At 36.4% G+C, this 22664-nt stretch overlaps 1 protein-coding gene across 1 annotated transcript in view; it reads right to left on the bottom strand.

The window, feature by feature from the left end:
• ABCB7 (ATP binding cassette subfamily B member 7) overlaps positions 1 to 22664 on the bottom strand; it is a 126132-nt gene that overhangs the window by 51530 nt on the left and 51938 nt on the right. Inside the window, exon 4 of the mRNA XM_024766419.1 lies at positions 17390 to 17509. Coding sequence (XP_024622187.1) covers positions 17390 to 17509 — 120 coding nt within the window. The remainder of the gene's footprint in view (positions 1 to 17389; positions 17510 to 22664) is intronic.

Genomic DNA, 22664 nt, shown 5'->3' with positions numbered 1-22664 from the left:
GTTCATCAACTACAAGAATCAACATAATAGGGACACCAATTCTCCCCAAACTGGTCTAGAGATTTAATAAAAATCCATTTAAAAATCCCATCTGGCTTCTTTGTAGCTACGGACAAGATTATTCTAAAACTCTATGGAAAAGCAAAGAAACTAGAATAGCCAAACAATTTTGGAAAAAGAAATTGGAAGAATCACACTACCTGTCTTTAAGACTTACTATAAAGCTACAATAATGAAGACAGTGTGGTGGTGATGAATGGAGAGACACATAGATCAATGAAACAGAGCAGAGTCCAGAAAAGGATGACATTCCACTAATCTATCTATCTGAGAATCATGGCTCCCTAAACATCTCCATGTACTAATATCCAGAACCTGTGAAGATGATACTTTACATGGCAAAATGGACTTTGCAGATGTGATTAAACTGAAGAATGTGAGCTGGGGAGAGTATCCTGGATTATCTGGGTGGGCTGAATATAATCAAAAGAGTCCTCATAAGAGGGAAGTAGGAGGGTCAAAGTAAAGAAAAAAGATATGACTACAGAAGCCAAAAGTCAAAATCAAGAAGATTGAAGATGCTGCTGGCTTTAAGATGGAGGAAGGGGCCTTGAGCCAAAAATGCAGGTGACTTCTAGAAAAAGCTGGAAAAGGCAAGGAAATTGATCCTCTCCCAAGAGCCTCTGGAGGCAGCACAGTCCTGCTAAATGCCTTTATTTTGATCCAGTGAAACCTAATTTTGGACGTCTGACCTTCAGAAATATAAGATAATAAATTTGTGTTGTCTAAGCTATTAAATTTATAAGTTGTTACAGCAGCAATAGGAAACAAAGAAAATTCAATGAGGAGAGGAGAGCCTTCATGTAGGAACAACTGGACAAAACAATGAACCTTCATTTAAACTGGATACAAGAATTAATACAAAATGGAGCATGGATCTAAATGGAAAAGGTAAAAAAAATAACTTTTAGAAGAAAACATAGGAGAAAATCTTGATGACCTTGAGTTAGGCAAATAGTTCTTAGACATAATAAAGCATAATCCATAAAGAAAAAAAATGAACTGAAACATATCAAAATTTAAAACTTTTATTCTATACAAGACACTATTAAGGGAATTAAAAAACAAGCTACAAGGACTTCCCTGGTGGTCCAGTGGTTAAGAATTTGCCTTCCAATTCAGGGGAAGTGGGTTTGATCCCTGGTCAGGGAACTACTATCCCACATGTCGCAGAGCAACTAAGCCCACATGCCACAACTATTGAGCCTGCGTGCCACAAACTACAGAGCCCACGTGTTCTGGAGCCCATGTACCACAACTAGAAAGAAGCCCACGTGCTGCAACGAAGAGCCTGTGTGCTGCAACTAAGACCTGACACAGTGCCTCCACCCCAAAAAAAATTAGATAAAGAAAAACAAGCTACAGACTGGGAGAAAATATTTGCAAATTATATATCTGAGAAAGGTCTCATACAGAATATATAAATAACTCACTAAACTCAACAGTAGAAGCAACAGCCCAAATAAAAAATGGACAAAACACTTGAACAGAAACTTCACCAAAGTGGATGTATGGATGGCAACAAAGCACATGCAAAGTATATTAAAACCACAAGATACCACTATATGCCTGATGATACCAAGTGTAGTAAAAGAAATGAAGTAACTGAAACTCTCATATATTGGTGGTGGCAGACAAAAACAGCCACTTTGGAAAATAATTTGGCAGTTTCTTATAGAGTTAAAAATACACCTACAGTGACCCAGCAATTCCACTCCTAGGTATTTATCCTAGAGAAATGAAAACTCAGATTCACACAAAAACCTGTACTCGTGTGTTTATAGCAACTCTAGTTATAACTGTCAAAGGGTGGAAAGAAACCACACGTCCATACGTGCGTAAATGGATAAACAAACTCTAGTACATCCATACTATGGAATACTGCTCATTAATAAAAAAGAATAACTGATAGAGTCAATGACTTGGATGAATGACAAAGGCATTATGTTGAATTAGAGAAGCCAGCTCAGAAGTTTATATATGATATGACTCCATTTATATGGTATTCTCAAAATGACAAAGCTATAGTGATAGAGGACAAATGAATGATACCTAGCAGTTAGGGGCTTGGAGAGGGTATATCTACAAATGGGTTACGCAAAGGAGATTTCTGGGGCAATAGCACTTTTCTGTGTCATCCTGACTGTGACAGTAATTTTACAAATATACACATGTGTTAAAAATTATAGAACTGTATATCAAAAAAGTACATTTTATTGCATGTATATTAAAAATAAAGCCAGTATCACAGGTCTCATCCCATCTACCTCCCCTAGTGGCTGGAAATGTCTAAAAATAAAGCTTGATGATAGTGTATTTCAATAAAAAGTGACTCAATATGAAGTTTCATACCCCCTTTCCTTTCTAAATTGAGAAACTGGTTATTTTTACTAGATTATAACCATGTGACAAATGGTATGTTTCATCTATAACTGCATTGTACCCATTAATTTAAGTACAAAAGAAATAAAGGGACTTATTCTCACAAAACCTTTTTCTTTCACAGATGAAAAAGTTTAAATCACATATATAAATAATCTGCTAAACTCTTTAATTTTCACAGAAACTGGTATATTATTAGGAAATTGAATTCATTTAATTTTAACAGGCAAATGTACAATTTGGGACACTGATTGAAGAACAGAGTTAAGGAAAAAGTAAAATCACCATAAAGAACAGTCAAAAGTATGCTGTATCTATATGATGCCAAAACATGGTCAGTTTGCTGAGGGTCTCAAATTCCGGATTTTAAAATGACTTTTCCCTTCCTGGTCATAAAAGTATTATCTATCTCATCTGAGGAACCCAATTCTTTCATAACTTTTAATATCTAAATTTCTCAATAATTAATCTCTTTTACAGCAGCCTCTGATAATTAAGGGCTCTGTAACTAGTGCTGCTCAGAAGGGTCTAATATATGTGAAGAGGTAAAAGGGAATTTTGTTTCTTTGTTTAATTACCTCTCTGGTCCCTAAAAGATCAGAAGGAGAGAAAGAAAGAACAAGAGCACTAAAGGGAGATCTGATTAGCAAGGCAAAACAAGGAGAATAGAAAACTGGATAAAGTACTTATACAATTGGTAAAGACCATCTCTTACAGAAAACAGAGATAGAGGGAACATTTCCTAACTCATTCTATGAGCCCAGCATCACCTTAGTACCAAAGCCAGATAAAGACACCACAAGAAAGGAAAACTATAGACCACTATCTCTCATGAACAGACCAAAAATTCTCACCAAAATATTAGCAAATCGAATCTAATAATGTATAAAAATAATTATACAATATGACAAAGTGGGATTTATTCCAGGTATGCATGGCTGGTCCAACATTGAAAAACCAATTAATGTAATTGATCACATCAACAGGCTAAAGAAAAAATAGGATATTTTATCAATAGATGCAGAAAAAGCACCTGAAAAATCCAACATCTATTCATTATAAAAAAAAAAAAACTGTAAGCAAACTAGGAATAGAGGGGAACTCCCTCAACTTGATTAAAACATCTACAAGAAAACCTATAGCTAACAACATACTTAATGATGAGAAATTAGATGCTTTTACCCCTAAGACTGGGAAAAAGGCAAGGACGCCCTATCTTACTGCTCCTGTTCAACATGGTACTGGAAGTCCTTAGCTAATGCAATAAGACAAGAAAAGGAAATAAAAGGTATACATGTTGGGAAGGAAGAAGTAAAACCATCTTTGCAGATGATATGATTATCCATGTAGAAAATCCAAAAGAATCAATAATAAAAAACCTCCTGAAACTAATAAGCAACTCTAGCAAGGTTGCATGTTACAAGGTTGCAAGGTACATAGCTAATACACATAAGTCAATCACTTTCCTATATACCTCCAATGAACAATATGCAATTTGAAATTAAACATATAACACCATTGAAATCAGTACCAAAAAATTATGTATACATGTAACAAAACATGTACAAGATCTACGTGAGGAAAACTATAGAACTTTGATAAAAGAAATCAAAGAACTAAATGAACAGAGAGATAGTCCATGTTCATGGATAGGATGACTCAATATTGTCAAGATGTCAAACTTGATCTATATATTCAGTTCAGTCCCAATCAAAATCCTAGCTAGTAATTTGGTAGATAGGGGCAAAGTGATTCTAAATTTTATATAGAAAAACAAAAGATCCAGAATATCCAACACAATATTGAAGACAAAAACAATGCTGACGGGCTGATACTATTTGACACCAAGACTTATCATAAAGTTTATCAAAACACTGTGGTATTGGGAAAAGAATGGATAAATAGATCCATGGAATAGAACAGAGAGTCCAGAAATAGACAAATACACACAAATATAGTTAACTGATCTTTGACAAAGGAGCAAAGGCAGCCCAGTGGGGAAAGGATAGTCTTTTCAAAAAATGATGCTGAAATAACTGAATGTGAGAGAGAGAGAGAGCAAGAGAGAGAGGGAAAGAAAGAGAGAGAGAGAGAGAGAGAGGAGAGGGAGGGAGGGAGGAAGGAAGGGAAGAAAAGAAAAGAAGAAAGAATCTAGACAGTGACCTTACTTACACCTTCTGCAAAAATTAACTCCAAATTGATTACAGACCTAAATGTAAAGCAAAAAACTATAAAACTTCTAGAAGATAACATAAAGGAAAATCTAGGTGACCTTTGGTTTGCCAGTGACATGAAATAACAACATTAAAGGCACAATCCATGAACACTGATAAGTTGGACTTCATTAAAATTTATAACTTCTGTTCTGTGAAAGACACTGTAAAGAGAAGGAAAATACAAGCCACAGATTGAGTAAAAATATCTGTAAAACATCTATCTGATAAAGAACTGGTATTCAAAATATGCAGAGAACTCTTAAAATTCAACAACCCAAATAAAAAATCAGCAAAAGACCTGACAGACATTTCACCAAGAAGGATATACAGATGCCAATAAGCATATGAAAAGATGCAAAATGCCATGTGTCACTAGGCAATTTCAAATCAGAAGAAAAATGAGATACCATTATGCACCTATTAAAATAGTTGACAAGGATATGGAAGAACAGAAACTTCATTGCTAGTGGGAATGCAGAATGGTACAGCCACTTTGGAAGACAGTATGGCAGTTTCTCACAAAATTAAACATAGGCTTACTATACAATCTAGCAATTGCAATCCTTGGTAACTACCCAAATGAACTGAAAACTTATGTCACACAAAATCCTGTACACTAATGTTTATTGCAGCTTTGTTTATAACTGCCAAAATTTAGAAGCAACCAAGATATCTTTCAAAGAGAGAGTGGATAAACACTATGGTACCTCCATATAGTGAAATATTTTTCAGCAATAAAAAGAAATGAACTATCAAATAAAAAGAAAGACACAAATGATCCAGAAATGCATATTCCTAAGTAAAAGAAACCAGTCTGAAAGGGCTACATACTATATAATTCCAACTGTATAACATTCTGGAGAAGGTAAAACTACAGAGACAGCAAAATGATCAGTGGTTATCAGGGATTCAGGAGGATAGAGAGAGAGATAAATAGGTGGAATGCCTCGGATTTTCAGGGCAGTAAAACTATTCTGTATGATACTTTAGTGGTGGTATCTCACATTATGCATTTCCCCAAAACCATATAACTAAAACACAAAGAATGGAATCCTAATGTACACTATGAACTTAGTTAATAAGAATAAAGTATTTTTTTATAATTGGTTCATCAATTGTAACAAATGTACTACACTAATGCAAGATGTTAGTAATAGAAGAAATTTAGTGGGGGGGCTTTTGGGAGGAGGGAACTCTCTATACTTACAGCTCAATTTTTCTGTAAGCCTAAAAATTCTCTAAAATATAAAGTATTTTAATTAAAGAAATACTCCAGGGTATAAATCACACTTCTCAACTTAAGTAAAGGCTTCAGGTAGCATTGTTAGCATTGTTTTACTTTTAAAAATGTTTTTCAGAAAATTTTAAAGTATCAAAGTTAAGCAAAAAGTGCATTAATCTTTTGAAGACAGTAGTTACTGGAAAACTCTAGCTCCTCCATGAAGCCTTCCCTAAATGCCTAATTCTTGGAACTCCCCTATAGCTTCATTTGTGACTCCCTTTGGGTGTTTATGTTGTATATATTTTATCATTATTTGTATATTCTTCTCCTTCAGTACACAGCAACTCCAGGAGGGCAAAGCCCACATTTTATTCATTTTTGTATTCCCAGCTGCCTAAGCACAGTACCTTATACCTAATAGTCAGTCAACAAGTGTTTATTTAGTACATATTACTATGGTTTGAATGTTTGTTTCCCCCTACCAAATTCATATGTTGAATTCTAACCCCCAGGATGATGGTATTTGGAGGCAGGGCCTTTAGGAGGTGAGTAGGTCATGAGGGCAGAACCCTCATGAATGAGATTAGTGCCCTTAGAAGAGTGCCCAGAGACCCTTCTTGCCCTCTACATCATTTGAGGTTACAAAAAAAGACAGCGATCTATGAACCACCCAGTTTATGGCATTTTGTTATAGCAGCCCAGATGGACTGACACATATATTATCCATTACTCTATATAATAGACGCATTCTTGAAGAAATGAGGTATTGATAATATTTTTATAAATCACACTCTCCCCTGAAACTATTTTATAATTTTAAAATAGCTTATTTTCATTTCTAACAGATTAGTGAGAATATCTTTTTGTACTTGATATTTAATTTTTTGTGACCCCAATTTCTCTGTCAACTAAGTGGTTTCCAAGATGGTAGTGGTTAGAGAATATGAGTAAACTTTTTTACAATATTAAAACATTTATAAAATCAGATGATTTCAATAAATGTGTTTTATATTTTCCTTAAATCCTTATATTACATATTAAGTGTAACATACTAAGAGAAAGACTGAAATTTTTAAAATCCTTAGAAGAGATTAATGATGATGTGATACTCCTATGATGTATGTGGATGATAAGAAAAGGTACTGCATAAAATTTGTAGGGATTTAAGGAATGAAGGCAAAGAGTATTCTCTCTGTCTCTATCTCTGTGTCTCTTGTGGCAATAGAACCACTAAACTATACCTCATACAGAACTCTACAGTACTAAAAGAGAATTGCTGTAACTTGGATAGAAGAAATACCAATCCATCCTCTTGGCCTCCTCTGGGTTGCAAAACATCTCTGTATAATACAGTTTATCTTAAAAATCTTTGTTGGAGGCAATGACAGCATTAAGAATCTCAGAATCAAAAGAGCATTAAAAAGCAAATAAGCAAGCAGATGGTATGCTGTGGTCCCATATGTTAACCATGAAAGCCTCCCTTTTCCTTCTACTCACTAAACATTTCTCTCTTTCTGTCTTCCTTATCCTTCATGGATGCCTTAGGCCTTGTTATGAAACCACCACACACTGCTCAGATGGCTGGGTGGTATTCAATTAGAGCTGAAAAGGTTCCTGAACCCTGCCCTAAAATTCCAAGAAGTATGTGGAGGAGATAGGGAAGATCTGAGTATAAAGGGGCATAGATTGGTCCAAAGTGCTTATATGCCAAAGCATGTAATCAGGTTGAGGAAAAAAATGGGAAGCCAAGGAACGAAAGGGCTAACAATGCATCTAATGCACACAAATGATAAATCACACCTGCAGTACTACTCAAAAATAAATAAGGGACTTGCAATTCATGATGGCTAAGGAGTAAGACGTGATCACCTTCCTCCCAACAGATACATCAAAAATACATCTACATGTGGAACAACTCCTACAAAACACCTACTGAACGCTGGCAGAAGACCTCAAACTTCCCAAAAGGCAAGAAACTCCCCCAGGTACCTGGATAGGGCAAAAGAAAAGAGAAAAAACAGAGACAAAAGAATAGGGATGGGACCTGCACCAGCAGGAGGGAGCTGAGAAGGAGGAAAGGTTTCCACACACTAGGAAGTCCCTTCACTGGTTGAGAGTGCAGGTGGCGGAGGGGGGAAGCTTCGGAGCCACGGTGGAGAGCGCAGCAACAGGGGTGCAGAGGGCAAAGCAGAGAGACTCCCGCACAGAGGATGGGTGCTGACCAGCACTCACCAGTCTGAGAGGCCTGTCTGCTCAGCTGCCAGGGCGGGCGGGGGCTGGGAGCTAAGGCTTCAGCGTTCAAGGTCAGATCCCAAGGAGAGGACTGGGGTTGGCTGCGTGAACACAGCCTGAACGGGGGTAGTATGCAACAGCTAGCCAGTAGGGAGTCCGGGAAAAAGTCTGGACCTGCCTAAGAGGCAAGAGACAATTGTTTCAGGGTGCATGAGGAGGGGGGATTCAGAGCAATGCCTAAACGAGCTCCAGAGATGGGTGCGAGCCGCGGATATCAGCGCGGACACCAGAGGCGGGCATGAAATGCTAAGGCTGCTGCTGCAGCCACCAAGAAGCCTGTGTGCCAGCACAGGTCACTATCCACACCGCCCCTCCCGGGAGCTTCTGCAGCCCACCACTGCCAGGGTCCAGTGATCCAGGAACAACTTCCCCGGAGAACGCACGGCGCGCCTCAGGCTGGTGCAACATCACACTGGCCTCTGCTGCCACAGACTCACCCCTCATTGCATACCACTCCCTCCCGCCATCATGAGTGAGCCACAGCCCCCAAATATGCTGCTACTTTAACCTCGTCCTGTCTGGGCGGGAAACAGATGCCCTCAGGTGACCTACATGCAGAAGTAGGGCCAATTCCAAAGCATAGCCCCAGGAGCTGTGCTAACAAAGAAGAGAAATGGAAATTTCTCCGAGAAGCCTCAGAAGCAGCAGATTAAATCTCCACAATCAACTTGATGTACCCTGCATCTGTGGAACACCTGAACAGACAACGAATCACCCCAAAATTAAGGCGGTGGACTTCGGAGCAACTGTAGACTTGTGGTTTGCTTTCTGCATCTGTTTCTGGTTTTATGTTTATTTTAGTTTAGCATTTAGAGCTTATTATTATTGGTAGATTTGTTTATTGATTTGCTTGCTCTCTTCCCTTTTTTGTTAAACGTATATATGTATTTTTCCTTTTTCTCTTTTTGTGAGTGTGTATGTGTATGCTTCTTTATGTGATTTTGTCTGAATAGCTTTGCTTTTACAATCTGTCCTAGGGTTCTGTCTGTCCTGGTTTCTCTCTTCTTTCTTTCTGTTTTTAAAGCACTTTTTTATTTTTAATAATTTAAAAAAATTTTAATAACTCTATTGTTTCCCTCCTTCCTTCCTCCCTCATTCCCTGCCTCCCTCCCTCCCTTCCTTTCTTTCCCTTTTCTTCTCAGCCATGTGGCTGACAGGGTCTTGGTGCTCCAGCCGGGTGTCAGGCTTGACCCTCTGACGTGGGAGAGCCGACTTCAGGACACTGATCCAGTGTCTTCCCGGCTGCACAAATTACCAAATGGTGAAAGATCTCCCAGAGATCTCCATCTCAATGCTAACACCCAGCTCCACTCAAAGACCAGCAAGGACCAGTGCTGGACACACTATGCAAAACAACTACCAAGACAGGAACACAAACCCACCCATCAGGAGAGAGGCTGTGTAAAATCATAGTAAATTCACAGACACCCCAAACCACATGACCAGATGCAGTCCTGCCCACAAGGAAGACAAGATCCAGCTGCATCCACCAGAACACAGGCACTAGTCCCCTCCAGCAGGAAGCCTACACAACCCACTGAACCAAACTTACCCACTGGGGGCAGACATCAAAAACAACGGGAACTAAAAATCTACAGCCTGTGAAAAGGAGACCCCAAACACAGTAAGTTAAGCAAAATGAGAAGACTAACAAACACACAGCAGATGAGGGAGCAAGGTAAAAATCCACCAGACCAAACAAAAGAAGAGGAAATAGACAGTCTACATGAAAAAGATTTCAGAGCAATGATAGTAAAGATGATCCAAAATCCTGAAAATACAAGGCAGAAAATACAAGAAACGTTTAACAAGGTCTTAGAAGAACTAAAGAGCAAACAAACAATGATGAACATCACAATAAATGAAATAAAAAATTCTCTAGAAGGAATCAATAGCAGAAAAACTGAGGCAGAAGAATGGATAAGTGACCTGGAAGATAAAACAGTGGAAATAACTACTGCAGAACAGAATAAAGAAAAAAGAATGAAACGAATTGAAGACACTCTCAGAGACCTCTGGAACAAGATCAAATGCACCAACATTCAAATTATAGGGGTACCAGAAGAAGAAGAGAAAAAAAAGGGACTGAGAAAATATTTGAAGAGATTACAGTTGAAAACATCCCTAATACGGGAAAGGAAATAGTCAATGAAGTCCAGGAAGTACAGAGAGTCTCATACAGGAAAAAATCAAGGAGAAACATGCTAAGACACATGTATTAATCCAACTATCAAAAATTAAATACAAGAAAAAAATATTAAAAGCACCAAGGGAAAAGCAACAAACACAAGGGAACCTCCAATAAGGTTAACAGCTGACTTTTCAGCAGAAACTCTGTAAGCAAGAAGGGAGTGGCAGGACACATTTTAAGTGATGAAAGGGAAAAACCTACAACCAAGATTACTCTACCCAGCAAGGATCTCATTCAGATTCGATGGAGAAATTAAAACCTTTGCAGACAAGCAAAAGCTAAGAGAATTTAGCACCACCAAACCAGCTTTACAACAAATGCTAAGAGAACTTCTCTAGGCAGGAAACACAACAGAAGGAAAAGACCTACAATAACAAACTCAGAACAATTAAGAAAATGGTAATAGAAACATACATATTGATAACAACCTTAGAAGTAAATGGATTAAATGCTCCAACCAAAAGATATACACTGGTTGAATGGATACAAAAACAATTCCTGTATATATGCTGTGTACAAGAGACCCACGTCAGACCTAAGGACACATACAGACTGAAAGGGAGGGGATGGAAAAAGATATTCCATGCAAATGAAAATCAAAAGAAAGCTGGAGTAGCAATTCTCATATCAGACAATATAGGACTTTAAAATAAAGATTATTACAAGAGACAAAGAAGGACACTACATAACGATCAAGGGACTGAGCCAGGAAGAAGATATAACAATTGTAAATGTCTATGCACCCAACATAGGAGCACCTCAATACATAAGGCAAATGTTAACAGCCATAAAAGGGGAAATCGACAGTAACACATTCATAGTAGGGGACTTTAAAACCCCACTTTCACCAATGGACAGACCATCCAAAATGAAAATCAATAAGGAAACACAAGCTTTAAATGATACATTAAAAAAGATGGACTTAACTGATATTTACAGGACATTCCATCCAAAAACAGCGGAATACACTTTCTTCTTAAGTGCTCATGGAACATTGTCCAGGATAGATCATATCTTGGGTCACAAATCAAGTCTTGGTAAATTTAATAAAATTGAAATTGTATTGAGCATCTTTCTGACCACAACAATACGGATTATCAAACATTTAGAGAAGAGCTAACATCTATTCTTCTCAAATCCTTCCAAAATATAGCAGAGGGAAAAACACTCCCAAACTCATTCTATGAGGCCACCATCACCCTGATACCAAAAGCAGCAAAGATGTGACAAGAAAAAGAAAACTACAGGTCAATATCACTGACGAACATAGATGCAAAAATCCTCAACAAAATACTAGGAAACAGAATCCAACAGCACATTAAAAGGATCATACACCATGATCAAGTGGGGTTGATCCCAGGAATGCAAGGATTCTTCAATATACGCAAATTAGTCAATGTGATAAAGCATATTAACAAACTGAAGGATAAAAACCATATGATCATCTCAATAGATGCAGAAAAAGCTTTTGATAAAATTCAACATCTGTTTATGATAAAAACACGCCAGAAAGTAGGCATAGAGGGAACTTATCTCAACATAATAAGGGCCATATATGACAAACCCACAGCTAGCATTGTTCTCAATGGTGAAAAACTGAAACCATTTCCACTAAGATCAGGAACGAGACAAGGTTGCCCACTCTCACCACTATTACTCAACATAGTTTTGGAAGCCTTAGCCACAGCAATCAGACAAGAAAAAGAAATAAAAGGAATCCAAATCGGAAAAGAAGTAGTAAAACTGTCACTGTTTGTAGATGACATGATACTGTACATAGAGAATGCAAAAGATGCTACCAGAAAACTACTAGAGCTAATCAATGAATTTGGTAAAGTAGCAGGATACAAAGTTAATGCACAGAAATCTCTTGTATTCCTATACACTAATGATGAAAAACCTGAAAGAGAAATTAAGGAAACACTCCCATTTACCAGTGCAACAAGAAGAATAAAATACGTAGGAATAAACCTACCCAAGGAGACAAAAGACCTGTATGCAGAAAACTATAAGACACTGAGAAAGAAATTAAAGATGATACAAATAGATGGAGAGATATACCATGTTCTTGGATTGGAAGAAGCAACACTGTGGAAATGAATATACTACACAAAGCAATCTACAGATTCAAAGCAATACCTATCAAACTACCAATGGCAGGTTTTACAGACCTAGAACAAAAAATTTCACAATTTGTATGGAAACACAAAAGACCCTGAATAGCCAAAGCAATCTTGAGAAAGATAAACGGAGCTGGAGGAATCAGGCTCCCTGTCTTCAGACTATACTATAAAGCTACAGTAATCAAGGCAGTATGGTACTGGAACAAAAACAGAAATACAGATCAATGGAACAGGATAGAAAGGCCAAAGATAAACCCATGCACATATGGTCCCCTTATCTTTGGGAAAGGAGGCAAGAATATACAATGGAGAAAAGACAGCCTCTTTGATAAGTGGTGCTGGGAAAACTGCACAGCTACGTGTAAAGGAATGAAAATAGAACACTCCCTAACACCATACACAAAAATAAACTCAAAATGGATTAACGACCTAAATGTAAGGCCAGACACTATCAAACTCTTAGAGAAAAACACAGGCAGAACACTCTATGACATAAATCACAGCAAGATCCTTTTTGACCCATCTCCTAGAGAAAGGGAAATAAAAACAAAAATAAACCTAATCAAATCTAAAAGCTTTTGCACAGCAATGGAAACCATAAGCAAGAGGAAAAGAGAACCCCCAGAAAGGCAGAAAAAATTTGCAAACAAAGCAACTGACAGAGGATTAATCTCCAAAATATACAAGCAGCTCATGCAGCTCAATATCAAAAACACAAACAACCCAATCCAAAAATGGGTAGAAGACCTAAACTGACATTTCTCCAAAGAAGATATACAAATGGCCAACAAACACATGAAAGGATGTTCAACATTGTTAATCATTAGAGAAATGCAAATCAAAACTACAATGAGGTATCACCTCATACCAGTCAGAACGGCCATCATCAAAAAATCTACAAACAATTAATGCTGGAGAGGGTGTGGAGAAAAGGGAACCCTACTGCACTGCTGGTGGGAATGTAAATTGATACAGCCCCTATGGAGAACAGTATGGAGGTTCCTTAAGAAACTGACAATAGAACTACCATACGACCCAGCAATCCCACTACTGGGCATATATCCTGAGAAAACCATAATTCAAAAAGAGTCATGTACCACAATGCTCATTGAAGCTCTATTTACAATAGGCAGGACATGGAAGCAACCTAAGTGTCCATCGACAGATGAATGGATAAAGAAGAAGTGGCACATATATACAATGGAATATTACTCAGCCATAAAAAGAAACGAAATTGAGCTATTTGCAGTGAGGTGAATGGACCTAGAGACTGTCATACAGAGTGAAGTAAGTCAGAAAGAGAAAAACAAATACCATATGCTAACACATATATATGGAATCTAAAGAAAAAAAAAACGTTGTGAAGAACCTACGGGTAGGACAGGAATGAAGACGCAGACATAGAGAATGGACTTGAGGACATGGGGAGGGGGACGGGTAAACTGGGTCGAAGTGCGAGAGTGGCATGGACATATATACACTACCAAATGTAAAACAGCTAGTTAGCAGGAAGCAGCCACATAGCACAGCAAGATCAGCTAGGTGCTTTGTATCCATCTAGAGGGTGGGATAGGGAGGGTGGGAGGGAGACACAAGAGGGAGGGGATATGGGGATATATGTATACATATAGCTGATGCACTTTGTCATACAGCAGTAACTAACACAACACTGTAAAGCAATTATACTCCAATAAAGGTGTTAAATAAATAAATAAATAATGACTAGGTTTTAAAGATTTGGGAGAGTGATTATTTTTAAACTGAGGACAGTATAGAAGCTGAACAAATGATGTTAGGAATGGTTAAATGCTACTACTATGCTCTGCATTCCTAAAGTTGCTCTGTGGTGTAGTTCCTACCTAGTGAAAGAAAACTTTTAATATATATGCTCTGAAAGTACCAGCATGCATCATAACACCTGGTAATTTCCTCCTTTTCCTGATCCAAAAGAAATCAAACATACATTTGGAAAACTTATTTCTCTATATTAATTTCTGTTTACTTGTAATCAGTTTATATGAGATTAGTACAGCACCTTCCATTCTATGGGTGCTCAGTGTTTGTTGACGGAAGAATCAAATATTAGCCTTCTGAAAATACTTCAGTCCTTATGGATGTTAACTTGGTCTGCATTTTATACCTGATATCGACCTGTCACCAAACAACAAAAATTTACATTTTGAAGGACTGAAATTCACTCTAAAAACAAAGTCTAACACAAATGTCAGTACTTAGGACTCCTCCCTTTGACTAGCTTGGTCATCTTCTAATCTGCTCTCTTCAATTCAAAAGAAAGTCCAGAAAACAATCTGCCTTTCACTTGTCAGCAAGGTACTTACAATCACATGAAGGAATAAAGAGCAATTTGCTAATACTGCCTTGCACAGGAGCTCAGAAGAATCCTTATCCTTCAGTAATTTGTAGGTAAAAGACAATTCAGCAACCAATACTGTTCTAAAAATGAATATGAGTTAAAATTTTTCAACATTAGCTAACAAAATTAGATTTGTAATACAGTTCTCTCTTTTCGGCTTGACAAAGAGAATAAAGTATGGATTCTTGGTTTGTTGCTCAGAATCTTCATTTAAATTCTCTCCCAGCGAAGTTCGCTGGGAGAGTACTCACCAGAGCCCATAGATGAGAAAGGAGACAAGAAAATAGATGGAGTCTGACTGAATTATTTTGGTTTTACTCTCTAATCATGCCTTCTCTTTTTCCACTATTATTTACTTCCCTACAGGAACACATTTATCACAAGTGACGTCTGCAGTTGTTGTCTATTTCTGTTCTTTTCTTTGATGAACTCATTAATTTGCATTGTTTCAACTATCACCTCAATATCTCTAGCCCTGGGCTGCTTCCTGAGCTTGTCTTGCATTTTGTATTATGAGCCACTTGATGTTCCACTGGCACCTCAAACTTAACATGCCCGAAACCAAAATTTTCATCTTCCCAAACAAGACTTCCTGACTTACTACCTACTTCTGTTAAAGGCATTATCATTCTCTCATCCTTGGCATCATCTTTGAATCCTATTCTGTTTTTTACTTTTAATATCTCATCCATTGCTAAGTCTTGTTGATTCTACCTTCCTTAATTCACAATATCCCTGGCATCTCTTCTCTCCATATTACCATCTCTATCATCCGCTCCAGTACAAACTACTATTACTTCTCATCTAGGCTATTACATTAGCCTCCTAACTGGCTGGTAAGTGTTTGCTGAATGAATGCATGAAATGAAAATGAATGAATGGTATCCCTACTTTAGGTCTCTCACCACCCTAATTCATCTTATACAGCAGTCAAATTAATTCCCTAAAGTACAGCTCTAACCTTATTACTCTTCTACTCAAAATAGAGGTTCCTACTTCCAACATGATTAAATAAATTCTACAGTTTTACAGTTAAGGTATTTCACAGTAGGAATTCTATTTATCTTTCCAAGATTACTTCTAATTCCTCTGAAACATTATCTCTTCATTAGAGCAAAACTGGACTACTCACTTCTCCACTCACACTATATGATCTCTCTCATCTTGTCCATGTTATTCCTATACCTGTAACAATCCTACTCATCAATCCAGGCCTATCTCAGACATCACCTCCTCTGTGAAACCTTTCCTGACTCCCCATATTGGTGGTTCTTTCCTTTGAAGCCCTCCAATACTTGAATGGTACTTATTTTCAATCATTTGTGACCTATGTTGTATTATGACAATAAGTAAAACTTGTCTTATCCTTATAATTTGAGAAAAAAATGTGCTTTACTCATATTTGAACACCCTGCAGGGCCAAGAACCATACTTGTATGACAAGTTCTCAGCAAATATTTTTAGGATAGGGTAAAGAATGAGTAAATAAAAGGGAACACACAGGACACAGAGAAGAAATAAGTGATAAGAACTGGGTTCTAAAACAATGTATTAACCCTTATACATAGAATGATAACCAAATTATAGCCAAATCTCATTTATACTTTTGAGCAGACATTTTTTTGTACCATATTTCTGATGGAAATCCAAATCTATTTTTATTTTAACACGTATATAATGTTTTACTATGTGCCAGGTATTGTTCTAAGTCTTTTATATGTTAATTTATTTAATTCTTATGACAACCCTATTTTACCTTATTTTACAAATTGGGAAACCAAGGAATGGACAGTAAGCAATTTACCCAAGGTTACAAGGTTAGTAAGAGGCAGAGCCCAGGAAGCCTGACTTGAGACTATAATATGTACTATGACTATATATTGTACCTAAAGATAATAGAATTCACTGACTTTAAAATCTGAATAAATTGAAAGGAGTTCTTCTTGAAAGCCCAGAATCATTATCATAACTTTGCCTTATTAAAATGTGTTACAGTATAGTGATGAACTGAGGAGGCTGCTAAGATGTAGAGGGTCCCTATACTGAATGTACCAAAATGCCCAGCTTTTCGGCTTTTGGGTTTTTTTAAGTTTTTCTGTTTTATTTTTCCCTTCATGTCACACTGCTGTTTACTATTAACGTACCTAAAATGTCTTCATCCTCTTTTCAATTTACTAGGAACTGAAAACTAAGCTTACCAGAAATATGTATTAAATAAAAGCCAGCAGGACTCTGAGGAGCTTCTTTTACAAGTTCCTTATGCTTTGTTACAACCCACGATCCTGTATCTTACACTGGTTTCAGGAAGAATTCCATTAGGTTGAGGCTGTTATAAGTCTGATACATAGATAAATCAGGCATTATCATATAATTTCTGCTGACTGAATAGAAGAGTTACATAAATGAGGGCCCTAAATGTTGACAATACTCCCCAAAGTGACTTATATCAGCCTAAGTTTCTTTACTAGAAAATGTCATAGTATTTCCTAGTTATAGCAACAAACAATACATAATTTCTCTTATTCTTACCTTTGCTCCACCCAAAAATCCCAAGGAAATGGCAACCCTAGCTCGTAGATCTGGCCTGTCTCTGGGCCACACATAAGAGAGCATTGCTTTTATGATTTTCTGAGTATCAACATCTTTTAACTGTTGAAAGAGAGAACAAAAGCAGTGAGTAACATGTCATTTCAAAAATAAATATAGTTCAATAGTGTAGAATTATGTAAATATTTGAGGAAAATACGAAAACATTACAAACATAACTTTTATTCTGAATCTAAGGTCAATATCTTTTAAACTCAAACTATTTCAATAGTTTTTTAAAAGCTACTTATTTCTCTAAATTTCTTACTTTCAGCTATAGCCATCCTCATATTGTCAAAAAGTTATCCATACATTTATTTGAAGTTATCTATATATTTATTTCTTATCTATTAAGCTATCAAAATATTACATAAAATTTAAGAAATATTTCCATATTTCCATCTTTGTGGTCAAAATCTTTACATACGTTGGCCTCTTTATCAGTATGTTTATGTAAGATATTTTGGAACCCTACGTCCATCCTCATGACAGAGCACAGTTACAATACAGTGTTTAGGAAAGTATGAGTCTTGGCATTGACTATATAGAACAGAAGCTGGGTTGTTAAAAATTTCAACAAAAACATAACTTGCCAGTCATACTTAATCTGACTTAAATCTACCGTACATTTTTCTTTTTCCCAAGTTCCCGAGGCAACATTCCCATTAAATCTTTTTGTTTTAGTTTCAGCTTTTAGAAACAGAATATTAAGAATGAAACCTACACTTTCCAAAGCCAAAATATGTACACACATTCCCAAACTACTATATTATTTTAGTTGTTGAAATAATCCCCATTTTAAAAATTGAAGTATCTGGGCTTCCCTGGTGGTGCAGTGGTTGAGAGTCCGCCTGCCTATGCAGGAGACATGGGTTCGAGCCCTGTCCGGGAAGATCCCAGACGCCACAGAGCAACTAAGCCCGTGTGCCACAACTACTGAGCCTGCACTCTAGAGCCCTCAAGCCACAACTGCTGAAGCCATGTGCCTAGAGCCCATGCTCTGCAACAAGAGAAGCCACAGCAATGAGCCCACGCATCACAACGAAGAGTAGCCCCCGCTCACTGCAACTAGAGAAAAGCCCGCGTGCAGCAACGAAGACCCAGTGCAGCCAAAAATAAATTAATAAATAAATGTATTTTAAAAATTGAAGTATCTAATCAATTTCTGTAAAAGGTATTAAAAAATAAGAAGAAAGTTAATGCTCATTGTTGGTGAAGGTATATGGAAATAGGTACTCTAATACACTGCTAATGGGACAGTGCACCGAAATAATCTTTCTGGAAAGCAATGTGATATCTGCCATAAGCTTTTAAAATAATTCTGCCCTTTGCGTTGAGAATTCCACTTCTGGGAACTTAATGCTTTAAAAAAATATATAAATATTCTCCAAGATGAATCAATTTTACTTCCTAAAAATCTCTTGAATTTGTCTACTTCTTTCTGTTTCCACCACAAATGTAATCCAAGCTATCATCTTTCTCACATAAACCACTGCAACAATCTCCTAACTGATCTCCTTGCATCCGCTCTGCTCCTGGTCTGATTAGTTCAGCCTGCAATCAGATATTACTCAGTCTAAAATCCTTCAATGCATATAATATGCATAAAATAGATAACTAATAAGAACCTGTTGTATAAAAAAATAAATAAAATTCAAAAATTCAAAAATAAAGCATTGCTAAATATATATATATATATATATACACACACACACACACACATGGCCCTAAATATAAAAAGATGCTCAACTTTACTCATACAAATAAAAAGTGCAAATTAAAACAACTCTGATATATTTTTTATCTGATCAGATTAGCAAAGATAATACTTTGTTTTGGTGAAATTGTTAAGAGATGGGCACTCCTAAATATTTGTTTTTATATTCAAAGATCATCTCTGGAAAGATACAAAAGAAATTGGTAATAATGTTTGCCTCTGGGAGGGGGAACAGGGTAGGGGGAAGATTTTTTTTAAAATTCTGTATCCTTTTGTTCCTTTTGAATTTTGAACCATGTGAATGTGTTACCTTTTTAAAAAATTAATAAAATTTTAATTAATAAAAAATATAAATTGAAGTAAACAAACAGAAAAACCCTTCAGTGGCATCCTATCACTCCTAGGATAAAGATCAAAGTCCATACCATGGCTTATGAGGCTCTGCTTGCCCTGGCCTCTAGCTTCCTCTCTCGTCATGTCTTATACTACTGCTTTCAGTGTTCACGCCACACTACCTTTCTTTCAGCTCCTCAAATAGACTATAATCCCTCCTGCCACAAGGCCTTTGCACAATACCTTTCACTTTGTCTGGAATAATCTCTCTCTCTGAAACAGCAACCTGCCCTCAACTTCTTCCAATTAGTTAACCGCCAGCTCAAGCAGCACTTCCTCAATGAGGTCTTCCCTAACCCCAGTCAGGATCCTTGGCTATATTCTCTCACAGAACAGTATTCCTTTTCTTTCAGAGAATCCATTTCAGTTATAAACTACATATTCAACAATGTGATTATCTGATTAACAACTGCTCTTCTGCTAGAATTTAAATTCCACATGAGTAGTAACTTTGTGTTTTGTGCTCACTGTTGTAACCCAATACTAAACACAATGGCTGACACACAGTAAAGGTACTCAACGAATAACGAATATTTATTGAATAAAGGGATGAAAAATTTAGCCATAAGGATGTTCATTCCCATGCTGTTTTAATAGGGGAAAAATTGGGTTTAGGCTAAATGATCAACAGTGGAGAATCATGTAAACAAGTTACAGTGAATGCATACAGCAAAATATAGCCATTCAGAAATATATGCAGTGACACAGAAACATGTTAAGTGAAAAAAGCAGAGTACAAAACATTTTTTGTGGAAAAAAATGTTATGTGTGTATGAGTTTACACATGCATACAAATAGATCTGGAAAGCAATACCCCCAAAGTGTTAACATCAGTAGCTGTGAATAGATGGAATCATTGATGATTTTTTATATTTTTTGCTTTCTTGTTTTCTGTAGTTCACATATAATAAGAAGAAAATTTAATTCATTTTGGGGGGAAAGTTAGACAATTTCAAGTAGATTTGCACAGCAAAGAATGGGGGGAAACTGTCAACATATAAGAAATCCAGGACAACACATTATATTATACAGGGTAGCTTTATATTATAGTTATTTCATCCAAGACTCAGCAAACTATTTTCTAGTCTCTTTTATTCAGTTTATTGAGTAAACAGTAACAGAAATAAAACTGTTCATATTGTACTGAAAACAGGACTACCTTCTTGAGCTGGTTTAAATACACTGGATTGCAAAAACATGAAATGCTGAAAGTATAGCTCTTAATGCTTTATTTTATACATACATACACTCACACATATGAGCTCTCATAACTGGTAGGGTATTTTAAAAAAGGGAATAAAGCTGTAATTTTAAAATTCACTTTTCCAATTGAACTAATACTAAACATATAATTTGATGTGTTATAACACAAACTGCAACATTTCAACTACTTCCCCATTTCACAAGTTTTATCTGTCTTATTTTTCTTGAGGGAATAATAGCAAAAAGGCCCTGTTTCCACATATCTTTAGAAACACTCTCTCTTGTCAAAAACCTTCTACAACACACCCCAAAATTTCTTCAATAAGGACACAGAGAAGTTATGGCTAAGAGCAAAAAAATTATTCTAGTTGGCTTAATAGTGCATAAAATGTCACCACCTCATTTAACAAAATGGGTTCTAAAGTTGTGTAATCGTGCATTATGAGTCCATTAGGCTGTAAAGTACATGTCTTTCAGTTATAGTTTGGATAAACTACAAAGTTTGAAAAATAACGTCTTTTTTAAAGAGCAGGCCAAATCAAGAGGCATTTCAGAGGCTGAGGCACATTTTTAAAGTATTTTAAACCAACTTATTCTTGCTGCACAAGAGTAAAATAAAATTGAAGGCCTCAATACAGATCCTGAAAGATAATATACCCCCTTTCAAAATCACCACAGTTAATTCATACTGGACACCCAATGGTAATCCTGAAAGACAAAAGATTTATCTAAAGCTGAAAAGAGACCAGTTGCAGCTTAAGGCTGAATCAGATATCATCTTCACATCAACTCATCTTTCCATTTCAGGCTGAGCAATACAAATAGCATATACACCATTTTAAGATCACATTCTTAAAGAAAAGGTGAGAAACGTAGGAAATGATCAAGGGGGATGACAAGAAATTGAATTATTTGAAAACACTATGTAAGGAGTAATTATATTATAGTATAGGGGGAAAAAAACCCAATGATTTAAGAAAAGAAAGTTCTTTCTCAAGGGTCAAAATCCCTGAAGTAATCAACGGTTGATATCATAGTAGTTTTTCTTTAAGCCTTGCTTACACATAAACAGAAAATATGAAATTTTATGAAATTCTTTAACTTTTATAATTTTCACAGTACATAGAATTTAGAAGTTGTTTTAAAAACATAACTGTGATTACTACATCATGATAACAAAAGTTCTCTAAAATGAACACTATAGAAATATTAAAAAGCCTGTAAAAGTAGGAGTCAATCTACTTTCCTCCTCTGCTATCATATACAATGTGGCCTTCTTGCTGTAGCTAGATAGCCTCAAGTTCAAAACATGAAACTGATATTTTAAGCCCCATTACACTGTAAAACTACTACTACGTTAGTATGAGGAATAAAAGTTTTTAGAAAGGTCTCAACTATATACTGGAATTAGCTAGCCATAATAAAGGAAAGCAATTAGATTCATAATAAAAACACAAGAGTAACAAAAGAAGGAATTCAAATTGGCTCACTAAGATCTTTGAATGATAACAAAATTGTACTGAATTTTTTTCCCCCTAGAAATGAGTTTGGAAGAAAAGGTTTGGAGACATCAGAGAGCTATCAAAGAAGAGATGAAAGTAAGTGAAAACAAGCTGGACAAAAAGAAAACAGCAGGTACCAAAGAAGAAACTTGCTTGATACTAGAAACAATGCTCAATAAATATTTATTCAATTAATGAATTAACTATTCTTAAGCACATGAGGACAAGTTCCAGGAGGAACACCTAAATGCTCGATTTATTAAGTCATCACAACTTTTCATGGATTTTTAAATATTTATTTATTTGGTATTAATATGTAGCTTAATAAGCTTTATGAGGCTGGGCAGGTAAGAAAAAATAATGAAAGGAATATCTACTTGTACACAGGGAGCTGAAACAGCAC

This window comes from Neophocaena asiaeorientalis, unplaced genomic scaffold (genome assembly GCF_003031525.2).
Source record: "Neophocaena asiaeorientalis asiaeorientalis breed wild unplaced genomic scaffold, Neophocaena_asiaeorientalis_V1.1 scaffold47, whole genome shotgun sequence".
In the NCBI taxonomy this organism is placed as follows: domain Eukaryota; kingdom Metazoa; phylum Chordata; class Mammalia; order Artiodactyla; family Phocoenidae; genus Neophocaena; species Neophocaena asiaeorientalis.
The sequence above is the reverse complement of the archived record's forward strand: the minus strand, read 5'-3'. Positions and strand labels throughout refer to the sequence as shown.